The 25,168-nt window shown below is 32.1% G+C and overlaps 2 protein-coding genes across 3 annotated transcripts in view; one reads left to right on the forward strand and one right to left on the reverse strand.

Annotated features, from left to right (window-relative positions):
* Nucleotides 1-25,168, reverse strand: part of LOC148622713 (phosphatidylinositide 4-phosphatase SAC2-like) — a 170,699-nt gene that overhangs the window by 18,853 nt on the left and 126,678 nt on the right. The gene's annotated exons all lie outside the window — the stretch shown is intronic.
* Nucleotides 1,386-11,432, forward strand: LOC148622714 (carbonic anhydrase 1-like). The gene is made up of 8 exons (XM_088572782.1): nt 1,386-1,549; nt 4,679-4,711; nt 6,645-6,818; nt 7,206-7,351; nt 7,611-7,706; nt 9,253-9,319; nt 9,962-10,125; nt 10,336-11,432. Exons 1-8 carry the CDS (start codon nt 1,465-1,467, stop codon nt 10,897-10,899), a joined length of 1,329 nt encoding a protein of 442 aa, XP_088428908.1. The 5' UTR covers nt 1,386-1,464; the 3' UTR covers nt 10,900-11,432.

Here is a 25,168-nt window from a genome sequence, read left to right on the forward strand (position 1 = left end):
CATATAACAAGAACAGAAGATTTACAGAATCCATTTAAATATCATTCCTTTTTATTGACAGAAAAAATTCAGCCAAACAAGTTGAGTAACAAAAAGGCTTCTGCATGAATAAAGGCCTTCAGGAGAAGAATAAAAAAAGGATGACACTGAGGAAGGAGGTCTATGCATGAAAAAGCATTAAGAAAAACTTCAATTACAATGACATCATTGACACTATCCTCTCTCTAAAGAATGTTGACTTAAAACATACATGCAAACATTTCAGTTGATACTCAAGGAGTTAAGTACCATTTAATTAGCCATTTTACTCCAGAAGGTTACTGTCTGTTACTTATGAGTTTCATTTCATTACTGGAATCATTTGAGAGGTGAAAGTCAGAATATCTGTTACAGAAGGAGGTTGTAAATGGACACCCCAAATAGGTCAATCAGGTTAATTCAAAGCATTAAGTTATATAATAGTAATTTAACAATGATGGGAAACTTGAATTCATGATTGACCTTACAAAGATAATTTGGCATCACACTGGGGAAGAAAACAAACAATTTAATTAGTACCACACTTCCCAGGAACAACACTGTTAATTCACAGAGTGATATAAATAAAGTGGCAGGGGTCAACATTTCATATATATTTACCATGTGACAAAGATTACTCTAACATGTCATCAAGATTATGTAATATACTGTATAATGGAATTCTAAAACTCCAGGCCCCCAACATCCTTTGAACCCTGAAATCTGTAGTTTTCTTTGACTTACTTCCAATTTAGTAAGACTAAATACATTATAAATTATTTATCAGATGGCTAAGGTCCTATTGTAATTTTTTTAAAATTTAAATATTAAAATAATTGTTGCCTGTTTACCAAGCTATGATGTTAATATTGATTGTGTCCTGCTACATTATATATTTAGCTTTTTTTCAACTGATAATAAAGTTTTTTTTTTTCAAATATTTTTAATTTTTGTGTTTCAGACATGATTAAAATATAACCATGAGACAAGTTGTAATATTATGATATGATAACTGACTGTTATACATATCCATCTATTTCAGTTTAAAGACACACAATCCCCTTTTATCATTCCTGGAAATTAAAATTGCAGATATCTGGAAAAATCTCAATCAATGATCGAATGGGAAGAGTTCAAGTAAATATCATGTGATCAATAGTAGAATTTCCACCTTTATTTTTTAACACTGAAACAATCAAAGTAAAGGTGTAAAAACTGAGAACTAAACCTACTTGTTTCATGAAGGTGTGATCCTTTCTTATCTATTAATTTAATATTCTCTTTTTAGAGTTATCAGTCAGTTTGACAAATTAAATTAGACCTTTTGTCCAAAAAATACTTTGTTGTGATTAGTTGATAATAGAACCCCTTCAGTGGGCCCCTAGGTAGGCTTGGTATGAGACCACAAATCAAGACAGCTAGATTATAATTTGGTTTCTTTAATATATGACAGGACCTCTAGATGCCAAATTAATAATGGAACATCTAGTTCAAGGACTTTTTGTGATCTTCACAATTTTTGCTGCAAATGGTAAGTTAATTTATAAATATAAAAAAATCTTTTTAGAACATAGTATGAAAATGATCATTTTTTCTTATATCTGCTTGTTTAACACCTTTTCTTTAAATTTTTTCATCATTGAAAATCATTGAGATTCATTCTGTTACACTGTTATCCCGAAAGTGTCAATATTTAAATGCTCTCTTAAAACATACCAGTATATTTTGTTACTTGAATTCAGTATTGTTTAATACACCTTTTCTTGATGAAAACACAAAGTATGGTAAATATTAGGTAAAATTATGATTCTTTAATCTCATCCCATTCCCATTCCTTAATTATGGCTCATTATAACAGACAAAAACATGACACTATAGATTACTTTAATTAGAAAAAATATTGACTTATTTGTTAGATGCTTCATGGTATAAATACACTGTGCCAGGACTTTATATGGTTTTCCCTTCGACTTAAATACCTTAATGTCCTTATTCTGGTTTAATGCAATACTGTGCATAACTATATTGCTATGCACATGTTACACCATGTAACTGCATTTTAAAAGGCCTATATTTATCATGTTAAGTTAATTTATTGGCAGACGGTTTACCAAATGTTTATCAGTCTATTTTGCAGGATCACTTTTTCATATTTTAAATGACCCTGTTAAGCCATTGATATAAGCAATGGGTCTTAATAAATTACAATCAACATTTCACCACAAACAACATAAAAATTGATGAGAAAAAAGAAAAATTATCAACATTTTTGGGGATAAATTTATCATTATTCTTTAAAATAATCATGTTACAAACTGGTCTAATTATACCGTCAAGGTATCAATGAAGAACTCTCATATTGAGAATCTGTATTACGGCTAACAAGCATAATCTCATTGGAACAAATCAAATGAAGGATGATTTTTCACAAAGTATTAAAAAGACTTAAGATGACTACAAATTTTCGATGGTACATTTTTAGTCATGAGCAAAAGGATGAAGCTTTTATTTTCATTTATAGAAAAGCAATTAAATGTTTAAATAGTTGGTTGGAAGGTATACACCCATATCCTTGACAACAATTCCTGTCTTATTAAGAAAGGTCACATCAAGGACAGACTGACTACAGATTGGCTAGGTTTAGTAGGGTAAATGGAATGATTTATAGGGTAGTTTGGGTATATGTCAGTTGCCATTATAAAATGAATCAGGGACTTTATATACTATCAGTATAATTCTTTTTTCAAAAAAAAATAATAATATTACAAACAAAGCACACAAATCAACAGAAGATATTGAGAATGCTCTATTTTTTGTCTCATTTAAACAAGTTTTTTCTCATTCTATCAAATCAATGATGGTGTTGAAGAGAAAGAAATAAATTCCATCAAATTATAACTTTAGTGTTAATCTAAATTGACTTGAGGTTATAAACAATTTGGATTAGCTTATATTAATAGAAAAAAATCTAATAGCGGTAGAACTAACAAAAGACCAATTCTCTGTTGGTAAATAACCCTTTATATCATTATTCCAAGTTTGTGTAATGTTATGTCATTTTACTTAAGTGTCTCCATTTAATTTATCCTCAATTAAACTAATTGTTATGCATGTAAAGTAAAAGAAATTGACATTTGTTGTTCTACTTCCATTTCAGTTAACACATTAGGTAATATTACCTATTCTTATAATAACATCTCATCTTATAATAATTAATCTGATAATCTGGATTTCTTTTATCAGTTAAAGAATTAATGAAACATTTATTCCTTTAATCAAATTAATCTAATTGAACAACAATTGAAAAAAAATAGTCTACTTTAATTAAACAGTCACTAAATCTAAATCTCGTTAACGGGTATTACCGGTAAAAAAGTATGTTATGCAAACTGAAGATATGCCTCCAATTTCTGAATTATTGCTTAACTATTCTAAATTTAGAACTACCAAAGGATGATGCTCTCCTAATGATGTTTAGTTATAAAATATAAGTACCCCAAGTTTTTGTCTACATGTTCTTTTTTTTGACTTATCTCAACTGAAGCCTTTTTTATGTTAGTGATGAATATATATAGACAATAACAGCCCACTGAATTAAACTGATGCATATGAGTTAAGCACTGCAAAAAATGTGAGACTGTCCCAATCATTTTCAGCAGTTTGAGCAGTATCATTTATGTAAGTTTTCTGTCTCAATAATGTCTTAAGCCAGAAAAAACACATTTTTCATTTGAAGCTGGTGACATCCAGGTAATTGTAATGTAAAGTTTTTGACATCACAACAAAATGTTATATATCACTCATAAATATATAACTGGTTAAGATCCATGCATTTTGGCTGCTCAAAGTGAAATAGAGAGATGCAGTTTACTTAGTAAATGAGATAATTAATTTACATTACAGTTAAAGTGGGTGGTATAATACTTCTATACTGCTTTCCTAAGTATTGGTTAGTCAATTACAAAATCTGTGTTTATGAGACTGGCATCTTTTTAGACCAACCTAACACATAGGAAACTGAAAATATGGCCAGGAGTTTTCCCTATCCTTTTGATTTTAGCCTCAATCTTTTCCAATATCATTTACCAAGTTCAATGTAATGAGATCAACAACAATACTATTTGCATTGAATTTGCAGTCTGATTTCTTTGAAGTACTTTAATATTTATTTACACCATAACAACACTAAACCTCCCAAAAAGAAGTGCCCCTTGAGACCTTTTGACTGAAAAGCATATTTATTTTTTCAAAAAAGCCAGTCAATATATGGCACATCATATTGTAAACAAAAAGAAGTCTGCATTCAATCAAAGGTGGTGTGGTTACTCAATAGTACACTACTTACCTTAATGTTCAATCATATACATGTATATTAAGATTTATATTTTCTTCTTTGGAAGTTGTCATTGTTAGATTATAAGCAAACTTTTACTGCTTAAAATCTCTTTTGATCTTTTATAATTACCAATATAAAAATGGGTAAATAAGCCAAGTAATCTATTTAGGCAGGTGGCTCTCAGTTATACCCATAAAATACATCAAATGGGGAGGGAAAAAGAAAGGATACTAGCATAGAACTAGGTATACCTTTTGACATAACAGATTTACTACCACTGTCTATGTGAAAAATATTTTAACCCGATTATCTTTATCTTTACAGAGGCTTCAGACTGGTCATACGAGGGAGATTTAGGTGAGGACTATTTCAACTTTTACATCTATAAAAAATATATAACTCCTGCACTATAAATATTCATATTGGAACTTCATTTTCTGACAACATGCAAAATTTGAAATTAGCTGAAATACTGTCAACTATTCATATATACAGACTAGAAAGAAACTACACACCCTGACAACTTTGTTCCTCAAAGGAAAATATATAACCCAACACGTGTTCCCTATAGGAAAGTATATAACCTAACACATGCATTCCCTGTAGGAAAGAATATACCTAAACCCATACGTTCCTTGTAGCTAACTAATATCAAAACTTGTGTGCTCCTTCAAGGAAACTATATACCTGACATATATAAGTTCCCTGTAGGAAACAATATACCCCAGCTCCTGTGTTCCTTCAAGGAAACTATATACCCCAACACATGTGTTCCCTGTAGAAAACTATATACCCCAATTCCTTTGTTCCTTGAAAGAGCTGTATACCATACCCTAACACATTTGTTTTTTGTAGGAAACTATATATACAGACACCTCTGTTCCCTGTAGGAAACTATATATACAGACACATCTGTTCCCTGTAGAAAACTATGTACTTTAACACTTTTCTTCATCAAAGGAAACTACCACAAAAATTTTGTTCATGGAAGGAAAATTTTTCCAAAAGAAATTTGTTCATTGAAGGAGACTATATAACAAAACAATTTTATTTCTTGCTGTATAAAATAAAAACAAAGGAGAATACATATCAAATCCATTGTAAACTTATGTTAGGATAAGACCATCTGTGTACCTGCTATAAATCTGATGACCACTCTATGATTTAAACCTGTTCATCATTCTAAATGACAAAAATAAGTCACAAAGTAATTCTAGCCAAAATCATTCTGACAAATAGTCACCATATTGCTGTCAAAAGGTGTCAGGTTGACCATTAAGTGTCAAGAAATAATCATTTAAATAATGTGTTAAATTGTTTCTATATTCTGAACATTAAAAGTCTGGCATTGAACAAATTATTACATTCATTGCAGAGTACATATATTTTCTAGACTTAAGACCAAGCAGTATTTTAGAGGTGACCCACTTCACCTTGATGAAGTGTTATACCTGACATTAGTGAAATTTACATGATGTTATTAAATGTTTCTTTGAATGATTAACTTCTTTTGTTGTCTGACAAGCTAACAACAATTTAAAGATTGAAATTGTATAAGTTAAATTGAAATGAGGTTCAGTTCAGATTATGAAGACTTTTGACTGTATAAATCTGTTTAATGAAGTGAGAACAAAGGTATTGAAATACATGTATCAACACTACAGAGTTCAAACAGATGTACCTTTCATCTCAAGTTTAAAGATCAAACTTCATATTTTCACGGCATGGGTCTGTTGAAACTAGATGAGTTGGTATGACATAAATGCCATTATCCATTGGAAAGTCACATTAGGCAACTTCCAAGGGTCTGTTGAATGTAGATGTATAGGCATGACATAAATGCTTCTATCCATAGCACAGTCAAGTAAGACAATGTACAAGGGCCTGTTCAAGCTATATGTTTTGGATTGACACAAAAACCTCTATCCACAGGAAAGTAATTAGACTATTTCTAAGGGCCTTGCCTATCAAAACCAGTTCAATACCTGAAAGAGTCTTCAACGAACTCTGAAAAGAAGTGATTCTTCAATTCAACATTTAAAGTGTCTAAGGGATTTGGTAACTGTTTTTTTGAAAAACTAATACCACCCATCTACATAGTAGTGGGGCAAAGAAACATTAATGTCTTTTTCTTTTCCATTTGAAACAAATGATTATAGATAGTGCTTTTAGTAACAATAATTGTTAATTCTAAACTTTGGGTAAAAGTGTTGTTTCTGTAATACTTTAAGACTTGAACACATTTTGTGATACCAACAGAACACATATTTCACTGTGATATGTATCATAGGTCCAAAGTATTGGCATAAGATGTTCCCTGATGGATGTTCTGGCAGACAACAATCACCTATAGACATTGTCACCAATGCAGCACATTACAACCCTAAGCTCAATGATTTTGCCATCTGGCATGACCCACCTAAACCTGGATCCCAATTCAAAGTCGTCAATAATGGACATTCAAGTAAGTGATGATCTTAATCTTCTACGATGTAAAATGAAGCAACAACAAAAAAAATTAGTTATTACAGACATACTGTAATTATTGAACTATATGCATAATGCATAGAACCTTATAAGGAACCCATACACACATACTCAAGTTTCACTTTATAAACAAGAAAATGCCTGTTTATGCATAAAGGTTGGGTCATACCCCAAAAATCAGTTCTTCCTTTTGTGGAATGGAACTATTTTACAGAGATACATACACTTAAACTCAAGTTATTGTGTGTAATCTTCTTCAGACAATGATGACCCATAAAGTATTTTACAACCAAATTTTGTTGACAAATTTTCAATGACAAAAAACTATACATACTGTAATCTCATATTTATCTTCATTTTTCAGTTACTGTTCACACAAATGGGCCTTTCAAGATTACAAATGGTGGTCTACCTTCAATATACTCAACTGCTCAGTTCCACTTCCACTGGGGCCATGCTAATCATCAGGGCTCAGAACATTTGATTGACCACAGAGCTAGTCCACTGGAGGTAAGTAACTCCTCTTGGTGCCATACTTATCACCAGGACTCAGAATAAAGATTGCCAAAAGTATTAGAAATTTTAAAAGTACACATCTTACAGATAAACCATTAGAACTATGCTATGCAAATTAGCATACTGTTATGTCAATTCATGTTCAGAATAGTGATAAGAAAAGAAGATTTGAATATTAAATTTTATCATAAATGGCAACAAGTTTTATAAAAAGTTAGCCAGATTCAACATAATGAATTTACTTTATTTCCAGATGCACATAGTAAACTGGGACAGTGAGACCTATCAGAGCTTACCAATGGCCATGGTTGAGCCAATGGGGCTTGCTGTTCTTGGAATCATGTATGAGGTATGATGTATTAGAAAAGTTCTATACATGTTTTGAGCATGTCCTTTCAAGAAAATTATTAACAAAAAAAAATTAATAGCAGTATATCATGTTGTTATCAATTGACTGTTTATCTCAGGAGACAATTGTGGCTACTAAACAAAACTAAGCACATTTAATACAAAACCAAAGGTACTTGTTTATCAACCTAATTATCTTTTAGCTTGACATTAGAATCTGAATGCTGGATTTTGTGTTAATAAGGTGATAAAATGTTGTTTCACTATTGTTTTTTTTATATAATAAACCAATGTAAAGACAACTGGAAAAACTGTTCCCTACCCATACTGGGTTCCCATACTGGTTCCCATACTGGGATTACTGGTACACAGTCAAAAATATATATCAGTTCATCAGTTCACAGGTAGTTATATTGACGAAATTTCTATTTTAAATAAGATTAACAAATCAATCAGAAAAAAAATGGTTGTCAAAGAAAAAATTGGTCTGATTGAAACCACCCTCAGAAACCATCCATGTCCATATTGCCTGTGTATTAGTTAACACAATAAAAACAGTAACATATTTTTAGTTGTATAAACATTTAAGAAAAATGACATAGAAATAAGTTGTCAGTCACAGTGACAAACTCTGAAAAATGGGGGATATCCATGAGCACATGTAACTATGTGAAAAATATAGTTAGAAAAAGAAAACTAACAGTACACATTTTGCTAGAGGTTATATATGCTACACAATAAATTATGAGATTGAAATTTATGTTCCTTACAATTGTTTATTGCCCTATAATAGCTTAGAATTACAATAAAAACTTCAGGTAGGATAAATGAATCACCTTGACCAAAGTAAAAGTTTTTCCATTAAATGATCCCTAACAGTAAAAAGTCAAAGTATTTGATAAATAATTCTACTTTATTTCTGCTTTTTTGTAACAACTAAAATCTTGTAAATCTTATGCTAATTCTTTAAACATGTTTTGAAATTTTGATGAATTGATTAATGCTGTAGCATGTTAACCTCAACATGACTGCATTGTAGAAACAGATTAAAATCTTCAGTTTTCCATGTAAAAACCTCAGATTTTATATCCTTGAATGATATTGACATTGTATGTGGGAGTGCAAATCTATAAAACTTTAGTTTGGTTTGTCATTGAAATCACCTACAACTATAAATACTAATGACATATCCTATCTTATACATCATAGTAGTAAATAGTCTGTTGGGAAGAATAACAAGGATATCATATCAGTCATAACAAATCACATACAAAATATTTTATATATAGTCTGAAAACATTTTAAAGTTTATCAAAATTAATTATTTTATAAACAAAACAGGCTGTAGCCTGTTACTATCAATTACTGACATAATTCCAAGAAAATAAAGTCCAAAAAATATTAGTATTATATATAACTCTGAAGCATTGAGGTAGGAGAGGGAGAAATTACACAGTTTAAAAAATGAGGACAAATTGATGGAACTTTCCCCAAAATTTATTTGATACACAATGATACAAACTTTCCATCATTTTTTTAATTATCAGATTGGAGAAAAAGACAATGAAGCACTGGAACCAATCATACAAGCACTAAAACATGTAGAAGACCCTGGTATGTATGGCAAATATTCCTGTCAACCTTCAGAGTCTATCCAAACTAATGTGTGGCATAAAGCACATATTAACTGCTGAACTCAGAAATATAATTCAATAACTTCTGGTCAATCTATTGAGCTTCACAATTTCTCTCCTAGCTATTGTATTGGTATAGTATCACAAATAAACTTGAGACAGAACACTGAACTCAGACAAAATAATTCATTAAATTTAACATTGGGCCTCATGATGTGTCTCCTAGAAACTCCACCATTCTACTGATGGCACTGGATTTAGAATAGATTTGGCCAGTACATTTGACTCTTTGTATCATTTTAGTACTTTCTTACTGGTATTACAGCACAATTAAAATGTAGTTTTTCCAGTGATAACACAAACTAAAGCAATACGTGATATTACAGCCAAGAAAAATAAACCTTCACCTCTTTACGGATACCAGACTGTACAGCTGACAAAATCTTTTAAGAACTTATAATAGCTCCCCTTCCTGTGGTTACCCTACTGAATTCAATTATCATACAGAACTCTAAGCATACTTTCTTTTTTATTTCATATTCAGTAATGTGTAAAATAAATAAGAGGAAAATTTGTAGTAGATCATTTTGAGTTACTCCCCTTTGTATAAATGATGTTTCAGAAAATGATGTTGAGGAGGTGATTGAAGCCCAGAGTCTGAGGAACTTTCTTCCAGAGGATACATCTAAATACTATAGATACAATGGATCATTAACTACACCAGGTTGTTTTGAGAGCATTGTATGGACAGTATTTGATGAACCACAATATATTTCTCATAGACAGGTTGGTTTTTTTTCAAAGTTTTCTTCAGATCTTAGAAAAAGTGTAAATGTAAAAAATTTGATGTGTAATATTTCAGTTGATTCTTTTCATTTAACAGTTTAAAGTAATTGTAACTAGAAAAATTACTTTTAAAAAACTAAAATTTTGACAGTTAATTCATAACCTTTTGCATCAAAAGAAAAATAAAAAAACATGTCATTTTTGTTTCAGATGATGGCTTTTAGAAGAGTTCTCCAAAAAAAGCAGCACAAAAAAGATAAGAAACACCACAAAAGAAGTGCAACAAAAGAAGAGAAAACTGTCCGTGAAGTTATGGAGGAGGCAGGTATTGATGATACATTGCAGAAAATGGAGCTTGAAATGGCTTTAGAGGAGAAGAAGGATAAGGAAGAATCCCTTGGTGAGCCTCCCAAAAAATTCCACCTACACCACGGAGAAAATCCTGAGGCTAAAAACTTGAAACATGTCAACCAGAGTGGTGAAATCCATTACACCGAGACAGGACCTGAGAAGAGATTAGAGGAACTTGTGATTGACTTAGAGCATAAAAATGAAGAACTTATTGAAGAGATTAAACGACTGAAGCTGGTCAATAATTTCCGTCCTGTTCAACCTTTATATGGTCGGGTTGTATACAGAAGTTTCCCAGCAGTGGGTACAATTGGAGAGGACAATAAAATGTCACAAAATGTAGAACCTTGTAACAGTGGTAACAACATTGTCATATCTTGGTCCATCCTATTATTGTCTGCTCTAATTGCTTTGTATAGGTAGGAGATTGTTTTAATGTTTTTCTTTGTAAGATTCAATTATTTTTAACTTTTACATTTTTATGTCATAATCCTTTAAAGACATCTTTATACAATCTTTAAGAGTGTTGTCAATTATAAAAAAAATAAGTTAGGTTTTTATTTACAAGACCTTATAAAATACCTTTAACTTTTCAAATTTTACCTTTACTTCTGAAATACAGTGACCATTAAGACAAATTGAACATTACCAAAAATTCAAACAAAAACTCAAAACCACAATTACATGAAATAGTGATGAGAACAAAATACTAAGAACATCTATATATTAAAAATACTACTGTAATTGTATTACCAATTCATTGTAACATCATGAGTATCTGTACGAGTATGTATGTATCATGGTTATAAATGTGAATAAGAGAAAGCATGAGTTAATTGTAAATATATATGCTGTATATATTGTTAATGTTTTAATCAGGAAATTTTTGTTCCATTTTACTGATGTTGAGAAAATGATTTTTTTACAGTCTGTGTGATATTAAACTTTTAAATATCTTCGTTGCTTGTTAGTCATATCTACTGATTTAAAGAAATATATTCTTTATCTTCACAACCACACGATCAACCTAACAGGCTAACAATATAAACAACCTTACAATCTCATCGAACACAAACAACCTTACAATCTCATCGAACATAACCTTACAATCTCATTGAACATAAACAACCTTACAATCTCATCGAACATAAACGACCTTATAAACTCATTTAATAATAAAGAGCTGCACTTTAAGCGCATGATACGCTCGTTGCCCTTTTAACTTGTCCTTATGCTTTTAATGAATTTATATGATCAACTAGAAATACTGTGAGCTCTGTCAAATATCCCCCCACCCCCCCCCCCAAAAAAAAAAAAAAGGAAACAAAAAATGCACAAAAAATTTAGCACTATCAAGGCTACCTTAAGTCTAAGTCTGTTGTCTTGATTTTTCACCCATATATTTCTCAACTATTTTCAACAAATACAATTTCCCTGGCCGTTTCTGCCTTTTGTAAAGAGTAAAACTTCATAACATGGAAAAGTAAAATTTGACATGTATACAATATAGAAGGGAGCTTACCAAAGTTTCATAAAAGTAAGTGGGTGCAAAAACTTGAAAATCCCCTTTTCTTTAAGTATAAAAATTCATAACATGGAAACCAAAAATCTCAAATTTATAAAAATTGAAATAGATATGAACAATTTACGAAAATTTCATAAAAGACGGATGTATAAAAACAACCTTACACATGGTTAAGATGTAAACAAATCATACAATCTTATATAATAATAAAAATAACATTACAAACTCATTTAACATAAAAAAAAAAAAAAAAACTGATTACAAATCATTTTTAGCTCACCTGGTCGTAGGCCTTGTGAGCTATTGCCATTACTTGGTGTCTTTTGTTGTTAATTTTTTTTAAAACCCTTCTCCTCTGGAACAATTTGATCAATCAGAACCAAACTTGATATGAATGTTCTTTAACATATCTTGCATGAAACTCTTGTGAGGATTTCGTTGTCAACATTGCCGCATAGGACATCATGAACATAGGAGTTTTCCGCATATATATCCAAAACCGTTACGTTTAGCAAAATTCTGACGTGAGTAAAAGTGTTCAGCATGATGAGCAAAATTCTGACAGTTTGTAAAGTGTTCATCATGATGAGGTCTATCTGTGGTTAAATTTTTGTATAACTCTGTTAAGACATGTTGGAGTTATTGCCCTTTTTTGACGACATTTCCCTATTTTTCATGTGATTTCTTTCAAAAATATTTTCCTCTGAAACTACTGTACCAATCAGAACCAAACTTAGCATGAATGTTCCTTAGAGTGTTCTGTATTGAACTGATGAGGAGACTTTTCATCCGATGAAAAACATGACCACCGTTGCTAAAATAGAACATAGGGATCATACAGAATTTTTTCTCCAAAACCGTTAGGTTTAGCAAAATTCTGACACTTGGTAAAAGTGTTCAGGATGATGAGATCTATCTGTGGTTAAATTTTCGTTTTACTCTGTCCAGCAATGTTGGAGTTACCCTTTTTCAGCGTTTTTTTCCCTATTTCTAAAGTTATTTCTTTCAAAAATCTTCTCCTGTGTAACTAAGAGACCAATCAGAACCAAACTTGGTGTGAATGTTTCTTATGGTGTTCTGCATAGAACTATTGTGGGGATTTTTTATCTGTTGAAAAACATGTCTGCCATTACTAAAAATAGAACATAGGGGTCAGACAAGTTTTTCACATATATCTCCAAAACCTTTAGGTTTAGCCAAATTGTGTCAATTGCCAAAATAATCATCATTATAAGGCTTAAGATAGTCTGCATTGGGTCAAAGTTGTCAAATGACTCCTCGTTAGAGTAATTGCCCTTGAAAGGTGAAAATGATGTTTTTTAGCAGTTTTCAGTAAACATCTAGAAAACTTTAATGAATAGAAGCTTTCAATTGATGATATCATCCTTATGATGAGTCCTACTAAAGCCTTCTTCGAGTCGAAATTGTCAGATTATTGCCCTTGAAAGGCAAAAAATTTCAGTGATTCAGGCTCTATGAAGCTTCTTGTTTACATAATGAATCAGAAGAGATTCACTTAAAAGCTTTTGGCAAAAAATAAGAGAATACTTTTGAGATACGACCTTCAATTACGATTCAAATAAATTTATTTTGAATAAAGCCTTGACCAGAATACTCAATATACCACGCCTCTCCCTGGAACTGATTTGTTGATAGCAAACACTGACAATCAGCGAACAAACGGGAGGTTCTTGTCCGACTTTCTCGTGTGTGTAACAAATTGTCTGATTTTAACGGAAGGAAACTTATATTAATGAAAAATAATAGGTTTACTTGTCAAAATATTTAATACAAATTATCGTCGATAAAAAAGCTTAGTTAATAAATTCAAAACTACTTGCAGACATCTTACAAGTTCAGGAATTTCTCATCCATTTTTACGGTAATGTTCTTTACAAAACACAAAAATATTACTACTCATCTTATAAATTAATCATAATCCGTAAAACCGTATTTACAAGAGTAGTACATTGTACTTATCGAGTCAATAAAGACGGCATTTTTTAATGAATATTAATTCCCTCCTTGGAGCTTTGCATCGTAATTAAGCAGGGTAGTTTGAAACCAATTGTTGACATGACACGGATTATGATATCAATAATTATTATATAGATAGCAGTGACTTACCGCATATTCCCAGTGTAAAAAAAAATCGATAATTCACTCCAAGGATTTCCATAGTCTAACTCCTTGTTCACACTGTGAAATAAATTCGGTAATTTCAATCTCACACTTTTTCCCGCCAAAACGTCACGACATGAATATCAATCCGCCGTTCACAAAATTTTAAGTTTAAGTTGAAAATAGCAACGAGGAAATCTATATAATAAGTAGGATAATCAATTGGTTATCGATAATAACCAAAATATGATCACTCGTGCAAAGAGCGCATAAAGATTTAACTCGTGCTCGGAACAAGTTCCGAACACTCGTTAAAGCTAGGCGTTCTTAGGCACTCGTGATCATATTTTTGTTATTCACTCTTTCCAATTAATTATCCTATAAATACAAAGCGACATCACTATTTTAAAGCTGCAGCTATAAAATTACACAAGTTTTGAAATTATGCGACTTACCGGTACTTTAGTAGTCTTTGTAAGAATCATGCAAAATCTGAAAAATGTGATACACCCCCAAAAAGACTACATATTTTTATTTTTGTAATTAAGTTGTTTTATGGGTCTATACTATGAAATGTGTAATTATTCGTTCAAATCTGCTTGCTCTTAATAGATAATCAACATAGAAAATCCAATAGATTCTATTGTATTTGAGTGTTATTTACAGATTTATCCCCCTTAATTTTGAACTCTACAGTGCATTCTATATAATATTTATCTCCTAAGAACACAGGTTATATGAAAAACTGAATGTTAATTTCTGTTTACTATGGCAATTCAAACAAATCACAAATAAAAATATAAAGGCTTTTAAACCAAGAATCACATTTTGCATGATTCTTAGCTGGAGTGTTACTTAAAATCATATTGATCTTGAACTTGACACATTTTTTCAATTAAACATTAAATTCAAGAGTGAAAGATTAATCAAGGGGACCAAGATTCTAGCGGAAATCAAAAGAATGTAAAAAAAAGACCAGACATGGAAAACAGACACACACAACAAAGAACATAAAATAACCAAAATAGTACATACAAAGTAACAAAAGTAAATTAGCAACTCGGACTCTACTAAAAACTAAAAGCATGGACCGGATGCAACGGTATGGTAAACGTCTTCTTCTTATCTAAAAACACCCGCCAAGTTGATGAAAGTCCAAGGCAGACGATAGAGGAAAGGAAAGCAATTCCAATTTGAATTTTGCTTTTTCAAAATTGTTTGGGTATGGTATGCATATTACGCTGCAATGGTCTATTTATCGTTTCGATGGCCCATTCAGTGGCCAATCGAAAGGCATACTCTAATTGTGGAAAATTTATCAAAAGACCGACAAAACTTGGATAAGAAGTCATTTTAAACTGGCCCGACCTTATACTCCAAAGTGGCAGAAGTGTTACTAATTTTATCATTGCTTGCCAAAACATCAAAAATGAAAGACAATTCTGAAACATTAGAAACAGAGACGATCTATAATCCTATATAGTAGATAAGAGAACCCAAAAGCATGACAAAAACGAGAAAACACGGAAACAGAAACAATCCTAATTGGTTGCGTACAACAGTTCATAAAAAAAAGCCAAGGAAAGCTAAAGGCGACAACATCATTATATGACTAGTATAATTTGGATGTGTTTAGAAGTGCATATTTAATCCTACGACAACTAATCAATTCGATTTCATAAGCTGTCTTAGGCATCCAGGCACGACCAGGTAGCCACCGCTGCAGGTGTCCCGACAAAGGTAGTTTCGCTATCCCCTGCACGAGTTGTGGAAGCTCCAGACACAGCTGAGTGAGCCTCCGTTCCACTATCTTATGACATGGGGATGTTTCCCTGTGTTTCTGTATCATTTGTAAATTACATCAGATGAAAAACAAGAAAGCTTAAAATACTGCATTGACATAATTACCGAGAATACTGCTTTGAACCTGTAGATAGTATTTTTTCAGTTCGAACCCAGAACAATCACGCTCATTGCATGAAATACTCTCTGAACTGTTTAATTGCATGCCCCTGTAGCAAGCAAAGTGGTAAAAAATACGTAATCTCCGATTTCTACAGTTTTTTTTACCAACTGATCGCCAATTCACCAAAATATTCTACATTCAAAATGAAACAACTTCCCAAACTTTGTAGAAATAAAAATTAGTATTCTGATTATGGCTTTCACGGTGATGTAATTTAAATTACAAATATAGTTTATGGCGTAAATTAATATTGTATAAGATAATTAAACATGAACTATCTCTAATCATTAAAATGCCGCCAGAGACTCTTATAAACCCATTTTTCTTTTACACTTTATTACATTTACTAAAACTCTGAAAGGAAAAATTAAAAGGAACGTCATCTCTAAAATGCATTTATATTCCCACGATACTTCTACTAATCAGCTAGATTTTAATAATCTTCAGTTTCTACTAATTTGCATACTTTCTATAGTTTCTTAGTCACAATTAGTTGTTTTCAAAAATCACAAATATGAGAAATAGAACAAAAATGTCAAAACGTATTACAAGTATTAGGTTACTACCCTTTAGAGCAATCACGTGACTCGGGCTAGCATTCCTGTGTAAACAGGCAATAGTAAGCAAGATAAATATATCATCTATAAGTCATGTAATATATGAAATTTATATTAGAAATATAATTTAATTAGTTAAAATATAAACCATTTTATTACTTCATTAAACATATATTGTTTTCTCCTAATAAGCTCGTAAGCTTTGTTTTAATTTCTACACAAATATAATGGCAAACTTTCGAAGAAAAAGACATTTATTCAAACCAATATCTATAAAAACTATGATTAAAAATATGAATATCTAGAACTTAAAAGAAAGCTCACATATCCCACACCCTACATTACTTAACTCATACCAAAATCATGAAATTCTGTTCAGTAGTTTTGAGAGGAGTCGTGATGACATTCAAATGCGTCAAAATTTCTTGGTTGTATGATGACTACATTTTGTGTTCTTACTGATCACCAAGTTCCATGAAATTATATTCAATATATATAGTTTCAAAGGAGTTGCGACGATAAAAATGTTCAGTATGTATGTTAGGAAACCAAGTTAAAAGGGACATCAGGTCATTGTTCTATCTGTATTCAAATGATATATAAAGAATGCTAAAACCGGTAGAACTCTTACAAATATCAGAAATGCTGGAAAAAAGACAAAGTATTAAAAACAGATACTTCAAAATATTATAAGAAATAAATCCATCTAACTCAACATACATTTAACAATAAATAATTCCTCGACCAGAACATTATTAGTACTTAAACATACCAGAACATAATGCTCATAAACTTTCAGGGAAAATCATTCAAAGTAAACAAAGTTTATTGTTATGATGAACTGAGTCGATGACGACACTGTGGAATCTAACTTGGTTATGGTAAGTCAGAAACATTGATTATAGACTCTAATAGATAAATCACACCAATAACATGGTTAACAACAACAAGTGCCAAAACATAAATACAAACTAAATGTTCAGCTATCATTTCACTAATAAAAAAAAGTGCATAAATCTCGGTCCAAATGATTATTCTGACTGGTAGAATAAATTGTCAGGCTCATCAAAATTTCCTTCTGCCATATTGCCTATACCTCTTGATTTATTTCCTCCGTTTATGAAGAGTTAAATCATGGAAGTAATTATACTTATTATAACTAGAACAAGTCCCAATTTCAGATAATAGACGTATCTTTAATTTCCGTAACTGAAACTGACAAAACATAATTCAAGATAATGACAGCGAATTAGAACAGAATTATTCTAGTAATTAAGCATTCATGGCGGACATTTTTGGTACACTTGTTAAAATCGAATTGCTTCCATTTCTAATAGCTAGGGGAAAAAGAACATTTGACATAAAATAACTTATACCTGTCACATGGATATTTCCAAGTTGTAATGAGTAACTTAACTACCTTTGGTAACTACTAGGAACATTTAGGATCAGGACTTTACATGCTTTATTTGGGAATTTGAGTATACAAATGTATGCCTGTAACACGAACAATTCAACATTAATTTGTTAAACCCAAAAATCATAAGCATGTACTATAGAAGTGAAGTGCTTCATCCAAACCTCTTTTTGACACGAAAACTTACACCTCGGTTAACTTGACAAAAATGCATGTTTGTAATTCCCGGTAGAAATGTTTTAATCTTTTGACTAATTGTACATTTTCTCAATAAGAAGGTATATAAACGAAATGCAGGATAATTTTTCGCACCGGTCTTTCATCATTCAAAAAATATATGCAGCATCAAAATATGGGGAAAGAAAGAGAGTGAGAAAGAAAGATAAGAATGCATGGATAAGATAGAATAATCTTTTCCATATATACTAAGTCAGTAAAATGCAACATATGTTTACTTCGTCAAAATCAGTATTTACTACGGGAATAACTCTATAATTAATCTGTTATCACAGAGTTGCACACGATGATATTGTTACTTAATAAATTTCATTTTATTTTGATGATAGGGTGTTAAATTCAGTTGTTTTGGGTTACTTATAGGAGATACAATACGTAGCATATATAGAACCTGAACTTTGTATGTTTTCCGAAGGATAGCACGAGGAATTTTTAGGCGGTTATGAGGGTGGGTCATTTAAGTTATATTAATACTCAGGTAGTGGACATTCCGTAACCGAAAGTGCACACGGTAACTTCCGTAGTACTTACTGCTTTTATTTTTTTTGGTCGTTCCCTTCGCGGGACTCGAACTCGTACCGTTGTGACATATATGGCAACACAACCCTAGACTAATCCTACGAGGAAGAATGCCTCGGCCAGCGAAAGCTACATTAATTATATAGCCTAGTTGGCCGAGTGGTCTAGGGCGCTGGACTTGCATCGATGTTCGAACTTAAGTATGAAATGCTTTAAATTGGGAGCATAGCGATGCAGAATTTAATTCTATATATTATATATCAATACAATCTTTTGATCCCACCGAAGTGGACAGATTGCTCAGGTTTTGTTAGTTGTACATGGAACAGTGACGAAGTGATGTAGACCGTTCATGAAAGGGATGGGGGAACTATGAAGTAATGATGCTTATGCAACTACATACCAGACACAACTGAACAAGACCTAACCAGAAAACTCAACATAACGTCTTAACGTCAAATTTGAAATTTCGAAGTAAACAGACCATGACTGCAGGGGAATATGCATGCGATGGATACAAAATTGTTTATGCAACCTATACTTATTATTTACTGGATATTAGAAGAAAAGTACATTTATTTTCACTGAGGTACAACTATTACCCGAGGTGTAGCAAAGGGCAATAGATGTAACCGAGGGGAAAATAAACTTACTTTTCCCCGAATATACAGTCGGTAAGTGTTTTATTACACCGAAAGAGACAATAGACACAAATTCATAACAAAGACTGAAAGAGACAACATACTAGTTCCAAGGAAATTAGGAACACCATATACCTATTCTAGTAGTTTCATACAGTCATATTTCTTTTACCTCGAAGAGACAACAGACACGCATATCGACTTGTCGACTGGGCACCGTCTAAAATCTACGGACTGGACCTTGAATGACGATGAATCCCGAGAATTCCAAATGGAGTGTTAAAAACCTAGCCAATAATATAATTGCGTTTGTGTCAAATAATTACGAAATCGTCTTGTGGCGCGTCATCAGAATAGTAACACTATTCACATAACTTTGTAAAGAAAAAATATACTGAGGTATAATAATGATAATGATGCTGATACTACTGTATACAAAATATGATTGAAGTGCTTGTACGTATTAAACTGATGCCGGAAAAGTAATTTACCAAGTCCAATTTACCAATTGACCTAGTTCCACTTTTCGCGACAACCGTCGCAGACGAGACAAAAAGCTATTCCATTAGCATACAACTGTTATCACTGCATTTGTCTGAAGCGTTTGTAAGAAAAAAAATCGGAAAACTGGCATTCCAACTGGTATTCCAATCGCTTTTATAATTATGACAAACTCAGATTGATCAGCGAATTTATCACTTTAAAATCCGGCAGAATTTCGATGAAGCATTTAACATTGAGTAAAATCATTTTTGCGTGACTAGTGGATAGACGGACGAAATGTAAACCATTAGTGCCCTTTTGTTTTCGATAGGGTATAAACGGACGGAAAGTAAACCATAAGTGCCTACGGTTCCAGATAGGGGATGGACGGACGGAATGTAAACTTTAGTGCCCTACGGGTCTCGATAGGGAATGGACGGAATGAAAACCATTAGTGCCCGTCAGTTCACGATAGGGGATAGACTGGCGGAATGTAAACCATTAGTGTCGGACCTCGATAGTGGATAGACGGACGGAATGTAAACCATCGGTGCCATTTGGTTCTCGATAGGGAAGTAACCTCTATAAACAAGTTTTAAAGACTACCAGATCTACGTAATTTTTGGATATTTGATGGTATTGATTTATAATTCTCAGATCAAGAAAAATATTTTCTGAGACTGCAGCATGTACAAGGAGGAAGTATATATAATTCAAAAGATCATTACAGTGAGCCTTCAAACTTGACGCAAATGGACGGCGACTTTAATTGCCTTTTTGAGATGATATGCATATTTATTTCTCCACAATAAAATTACATGTCAAATGCAGTATTGCATTAAAAAATAACGTATATTTGTATTTTGCCCAAAGACAGCGCAAGATAATTTATGGAATACTGAAAGTCTACAGAGAATATAGCAATTAACAATCAAGTTAACAAGAAATAATGCTCCATAATTAAGACAAACATTTTTTTCTGGTTAAAACTAGATACAAAAATAATTTGTGTAGCCAGATGAAACGGTGCTTTCCTTTTCCCTTTAACTAACACTATTTAAGAATTCTATAATTTTAAAAATACACATTACAGAATAAGCGTTTATATTCAAATTATAAATACAAAATGCGGATGAAATGAGACATTTTTGTAAAGGCTAAAATCATTAGTGGAAATCAATTTGAAAGCACCCACACACAATAACCAAATGAAATGCTCTGCGGGACAAAGCTTGGTACAACCGCAGGGATCCAACCAGAAACAGTTGAAGCAACAACTCTATTTCTAATTGTCATTAAATTTTCGACATAGCATAGATTGAAAACAAAGAAAAAGTTTAGTCATAAACCATAACATTATAGAATTAAATGGCAACTTTATATGGTTCGAATTCGAAAATCAAAATTTACGGCTAGAATTAGTTTAATTAACATTTTCTTTTTCTGTTAAAATAAATATAAATATTAATTTTGTTTACATTCTACATACATGTACTAAAGAACACAGAATTTCTTTAAATTAAACAAAATTTAACTTGGACCCTATATGAAAAATGGTTGAATTTTTTTTTAAAATCATAATAACGGTTGTTTTATCCGCCAAAGCTGGAATTCTGAATCCATCTTCAAAGTTAAAGGGAGCAAAGGTGACCAAAAACTGAGCTGTGATAATCATTTAGATTCAGCATATCGAAGAATCCCGAATGTTCATATCTTATCAAAACATATAAAAATTAATTTCTGACTTTCGTGTGGAGCAACTTATATGGAGCCAAAAACCAAAATATCTACGTGCACAATTAGAATCATACATCAAAGAATCTCAAAAATTCAAGACAACTGAAAGATATAAGCAATTATACACAAAACATAACAGGGGCGTAGCTGAATATAAGCAAATACGCAGTTGTGTACTTTCGGAAAAAGTAACAAAAATAAAAACACACATTTTAAAGATGAAATAAAGGTTTTATGCAATGACTCACTGGGGGCCTTGAGCGACCCCCCAAGACCCCTCGCCGTAATTTTGAGTACAAATAAAACAGGCCTAGCTACGCCCCTCAATAATAATTGCTCGTTTTTATCCCAACCCCAAGAATTAATTTGGATTTACTTTTGTGGGGTTGAATCTACCGACAACGGTTGTCATTACGACCACCAAGTAAATAATGTTCTTAAAGCATTGCTTGGAACACCACAACACATTTTCAATAGCATTAATCAGAAATAGTTTCCGAGTCTTTCTGATTATAATCAAGGGTAACAACTCTTACAAAGATCTATCGTAAGGAATAAATCTACAATTTTATCTGTACTCCTCAATCAAGAATTTCTGAAGTAGACTATGAAATTCTTATTTCCAATATACCGGTAGGTCTGCAACTGTACATACTAAAATATATAACTGTTTCTCAGAAGCTTGAATTGAAAATAAACAGAAAACTGTTTTGTAACTTATTCCTCATCCAGTAATTGTAGGTCGAGAAGACGCTTTTTATGTGATAGTGAAATTTACAAGATAATTTCAAGATACATTAGCTGTTGGAGTGAGGATCAATTTTACTTCATATATATAAAATCTGCAAAATTCACTTTTAAAAAATCTACTAGCTATCTAACGGATTATGAGATTATAAAGTTTGTACATAGTTCTAATCTCATCACGGCATATCAGAGTGGTTTCGTCTACTGAGAAAAATCAACAGGCTTATTATACTCCTTAATTTTATTTTATTTTTGCGTTCTATAAGAATGTATTTAAATATATATGCTATAACAGGACGTCGGTATTTTAGAACAAATAAAACTTTTTTTCTGTACCTTTAATGGATATGAAAACTAATCAGAGGCGTTTCTAGTATTCAGGAATTCTCGGCAATAGTTTCGATGACTAAGCGTTTCTGGTGCCAAAGGACATTGGGGTGATATACTAACTGCGTCGGTAAAAAACGTCATACAGACGTAAATATCTTCTATAAGATTTACTTGAATTATATTCCTAATGAATCTATTTCAGACATGACAAGAAAAGACAAAACGGTCATTAAACTGCCTACAATTTCCAACACAACATGTCCGTTTTATAATAAAAATTAAAATTATGCAACAGGAGCTTTTACACACACAATCTCCATGTCAAATCTAGCCCATAAAATAGGGTAAAATATTTCCTTCTTGCTCTAGGAGAGTAGAAGTTGATGTTTGTTACGCTACTAGAAGGTAGATGGTCGCATTTCAGTTGATAAATATGCCATTAAATTTGTAGCCTCCATCATTTCGGAATGACATTATTTTACAACGTTCCTAATTGTTATTATCATGAAACGCATGACGAAGCAACAACAAAAAAAGCAGCAACACGACAATGCTTATTAAATAGATTAAAATATAAGGTTGTCGTCAGAACAAGACTGGTGATGACATACGTCATCCGCGTGAACATTGAACTAGTAATTTCCAAAATGTACACAAAGGAATTGGGGATTCTAACAAAACCCTTCTAAAACAACAAAAAACAGCATGGTAAGCAAAAGACATAGAATCACGTATCTTGACAAACAGATCACAATTTTCAGGTTAATGACATAATTGTCACAAGCATTACAACCATCAAATAACTTGACATGCGGTTTACATTAAGCACATAGCCAGACATAAAGATAACAACTATCACACATGGAACTAGACACATAGAACTGTCAAATAGTCAAATAAATTACAACAAACAAATAGCTAGGCACAAAGATAAAAACCATCATATAGCTAAACACATAGATCACACTCATCATAAAGCTAGATAGATGAATCACACCCATCATAAAGCTAGACAAATTGGTTACACCCGTTATAAAGCTAGACAGACGAATCACACCGATCATAAAGCTGGACAAAGTGGTTACACCAATCATAAAGCGAGAAATATAGATCACACCAATAATAAAGCTAGAAAGATGGACACACCCATCATAAAGCTAGTAAACAAATATATTACACCCATAATTTAGCTAATCACATAGATCACGCCTATTATAAAGCTAGATACGCAAATCCCTTCCATCATTAAGTCAAACAGATTGATCACAATCATCATAAAACTAGAAACATAGGTTACATTCATCATAAAGCTAGACACAGATTACACCCATCAAATAGCTAAATACAGAGATTGCAAACTCGCTAAAGATAGACAAATACTTTACAAACACCATATAGATCAAACCTACGGTATCATATACTAATAACTAGACAAACAGCTTACATCGATATGCCGTGATAGCTACCCGACTGAGGTGGCCGTGATCGCTTCCTGATTGAGGTTGGCCGTGATAGCCTCCCGATTGAAGTTGGTATTGATAGCTTCCCGATTAAGGATGGCTGTGGTAGTTTCTCGATTGAGGTTGACTGTGATAGCTTCTCGATTGAGGTTGGGTGTGATAGCCTCCCGATTGAGGTTGGCTGTGATTGCTTCCCGATGGATGTTGGCCATGTTAACACAGAAAATTATCAATATCCTTGAAATTTGATACTGACAGAAATAATTTTATTCAAGAATCATATTTCGTTTCACGTAATCTTTTTAGGGGAGAAACAATTTTTTTTCATTTAAGATAGAAACATTACCCCGTAAGTAAGTGGGGATTGGCTAATTAGTGTATTACTGTCTGATGACGTCACAATAACTGATCCAACAGTTTCTATGGACGAACACCATGATGTAACGTTAACGAGCCAATGTGTGTAATGGAGACATGCAAGTAACGGATGTCATAAAAAGGATGTTCGTTAAAAGTGCCTTCAAACTTACAGAAAGGAAACTTTAATTAGTTTCTTTTCAAAATGTCTTGCAGTTACTCTGGGGCCAAAAGCAAAATCTATATGATATTCCTGTCACTTGAAGAAATAAAAAAATATAAAAACCTATCTTTGTGTAATTACTGACTTAAATTATGTAGGGGCCAATGACGTATTAGTATAAACAATAAATGCCAATGTATATCAGTGACGACCACACCATTTATAAGAATATAATATAAAGTGCATAAAGGATCCACGCAGAAGAACAGGGAGGAAATGAATCAACTACTTTGTCAGATTTGCAGGCTATGGTAATAATAAACGGTTTAACAATGCCTTTCAAAGGATCACAGAAAATAACTACAAATATATCATCCAAGTGTAGCATATATTAAACTTTTACATTCCACAGATAATATTAGTCTTAGTATT

Source organism: Perna viridis, chromosome 3 (genome assembly GCF_037379345.1).
Source record: "Perna viridis isolate PV_CMFRI_1.1 ecotype Kerala chromosome 3, ASM3737934v1, whole genome shotgun sequence".
NCBI classification, from domain to species: domain Eukaryota; kingdom Metazoa; phylum Mollusca; class Bivalvia; order Mytilida; family Mytilidae; genus Perna; species Perna viridis.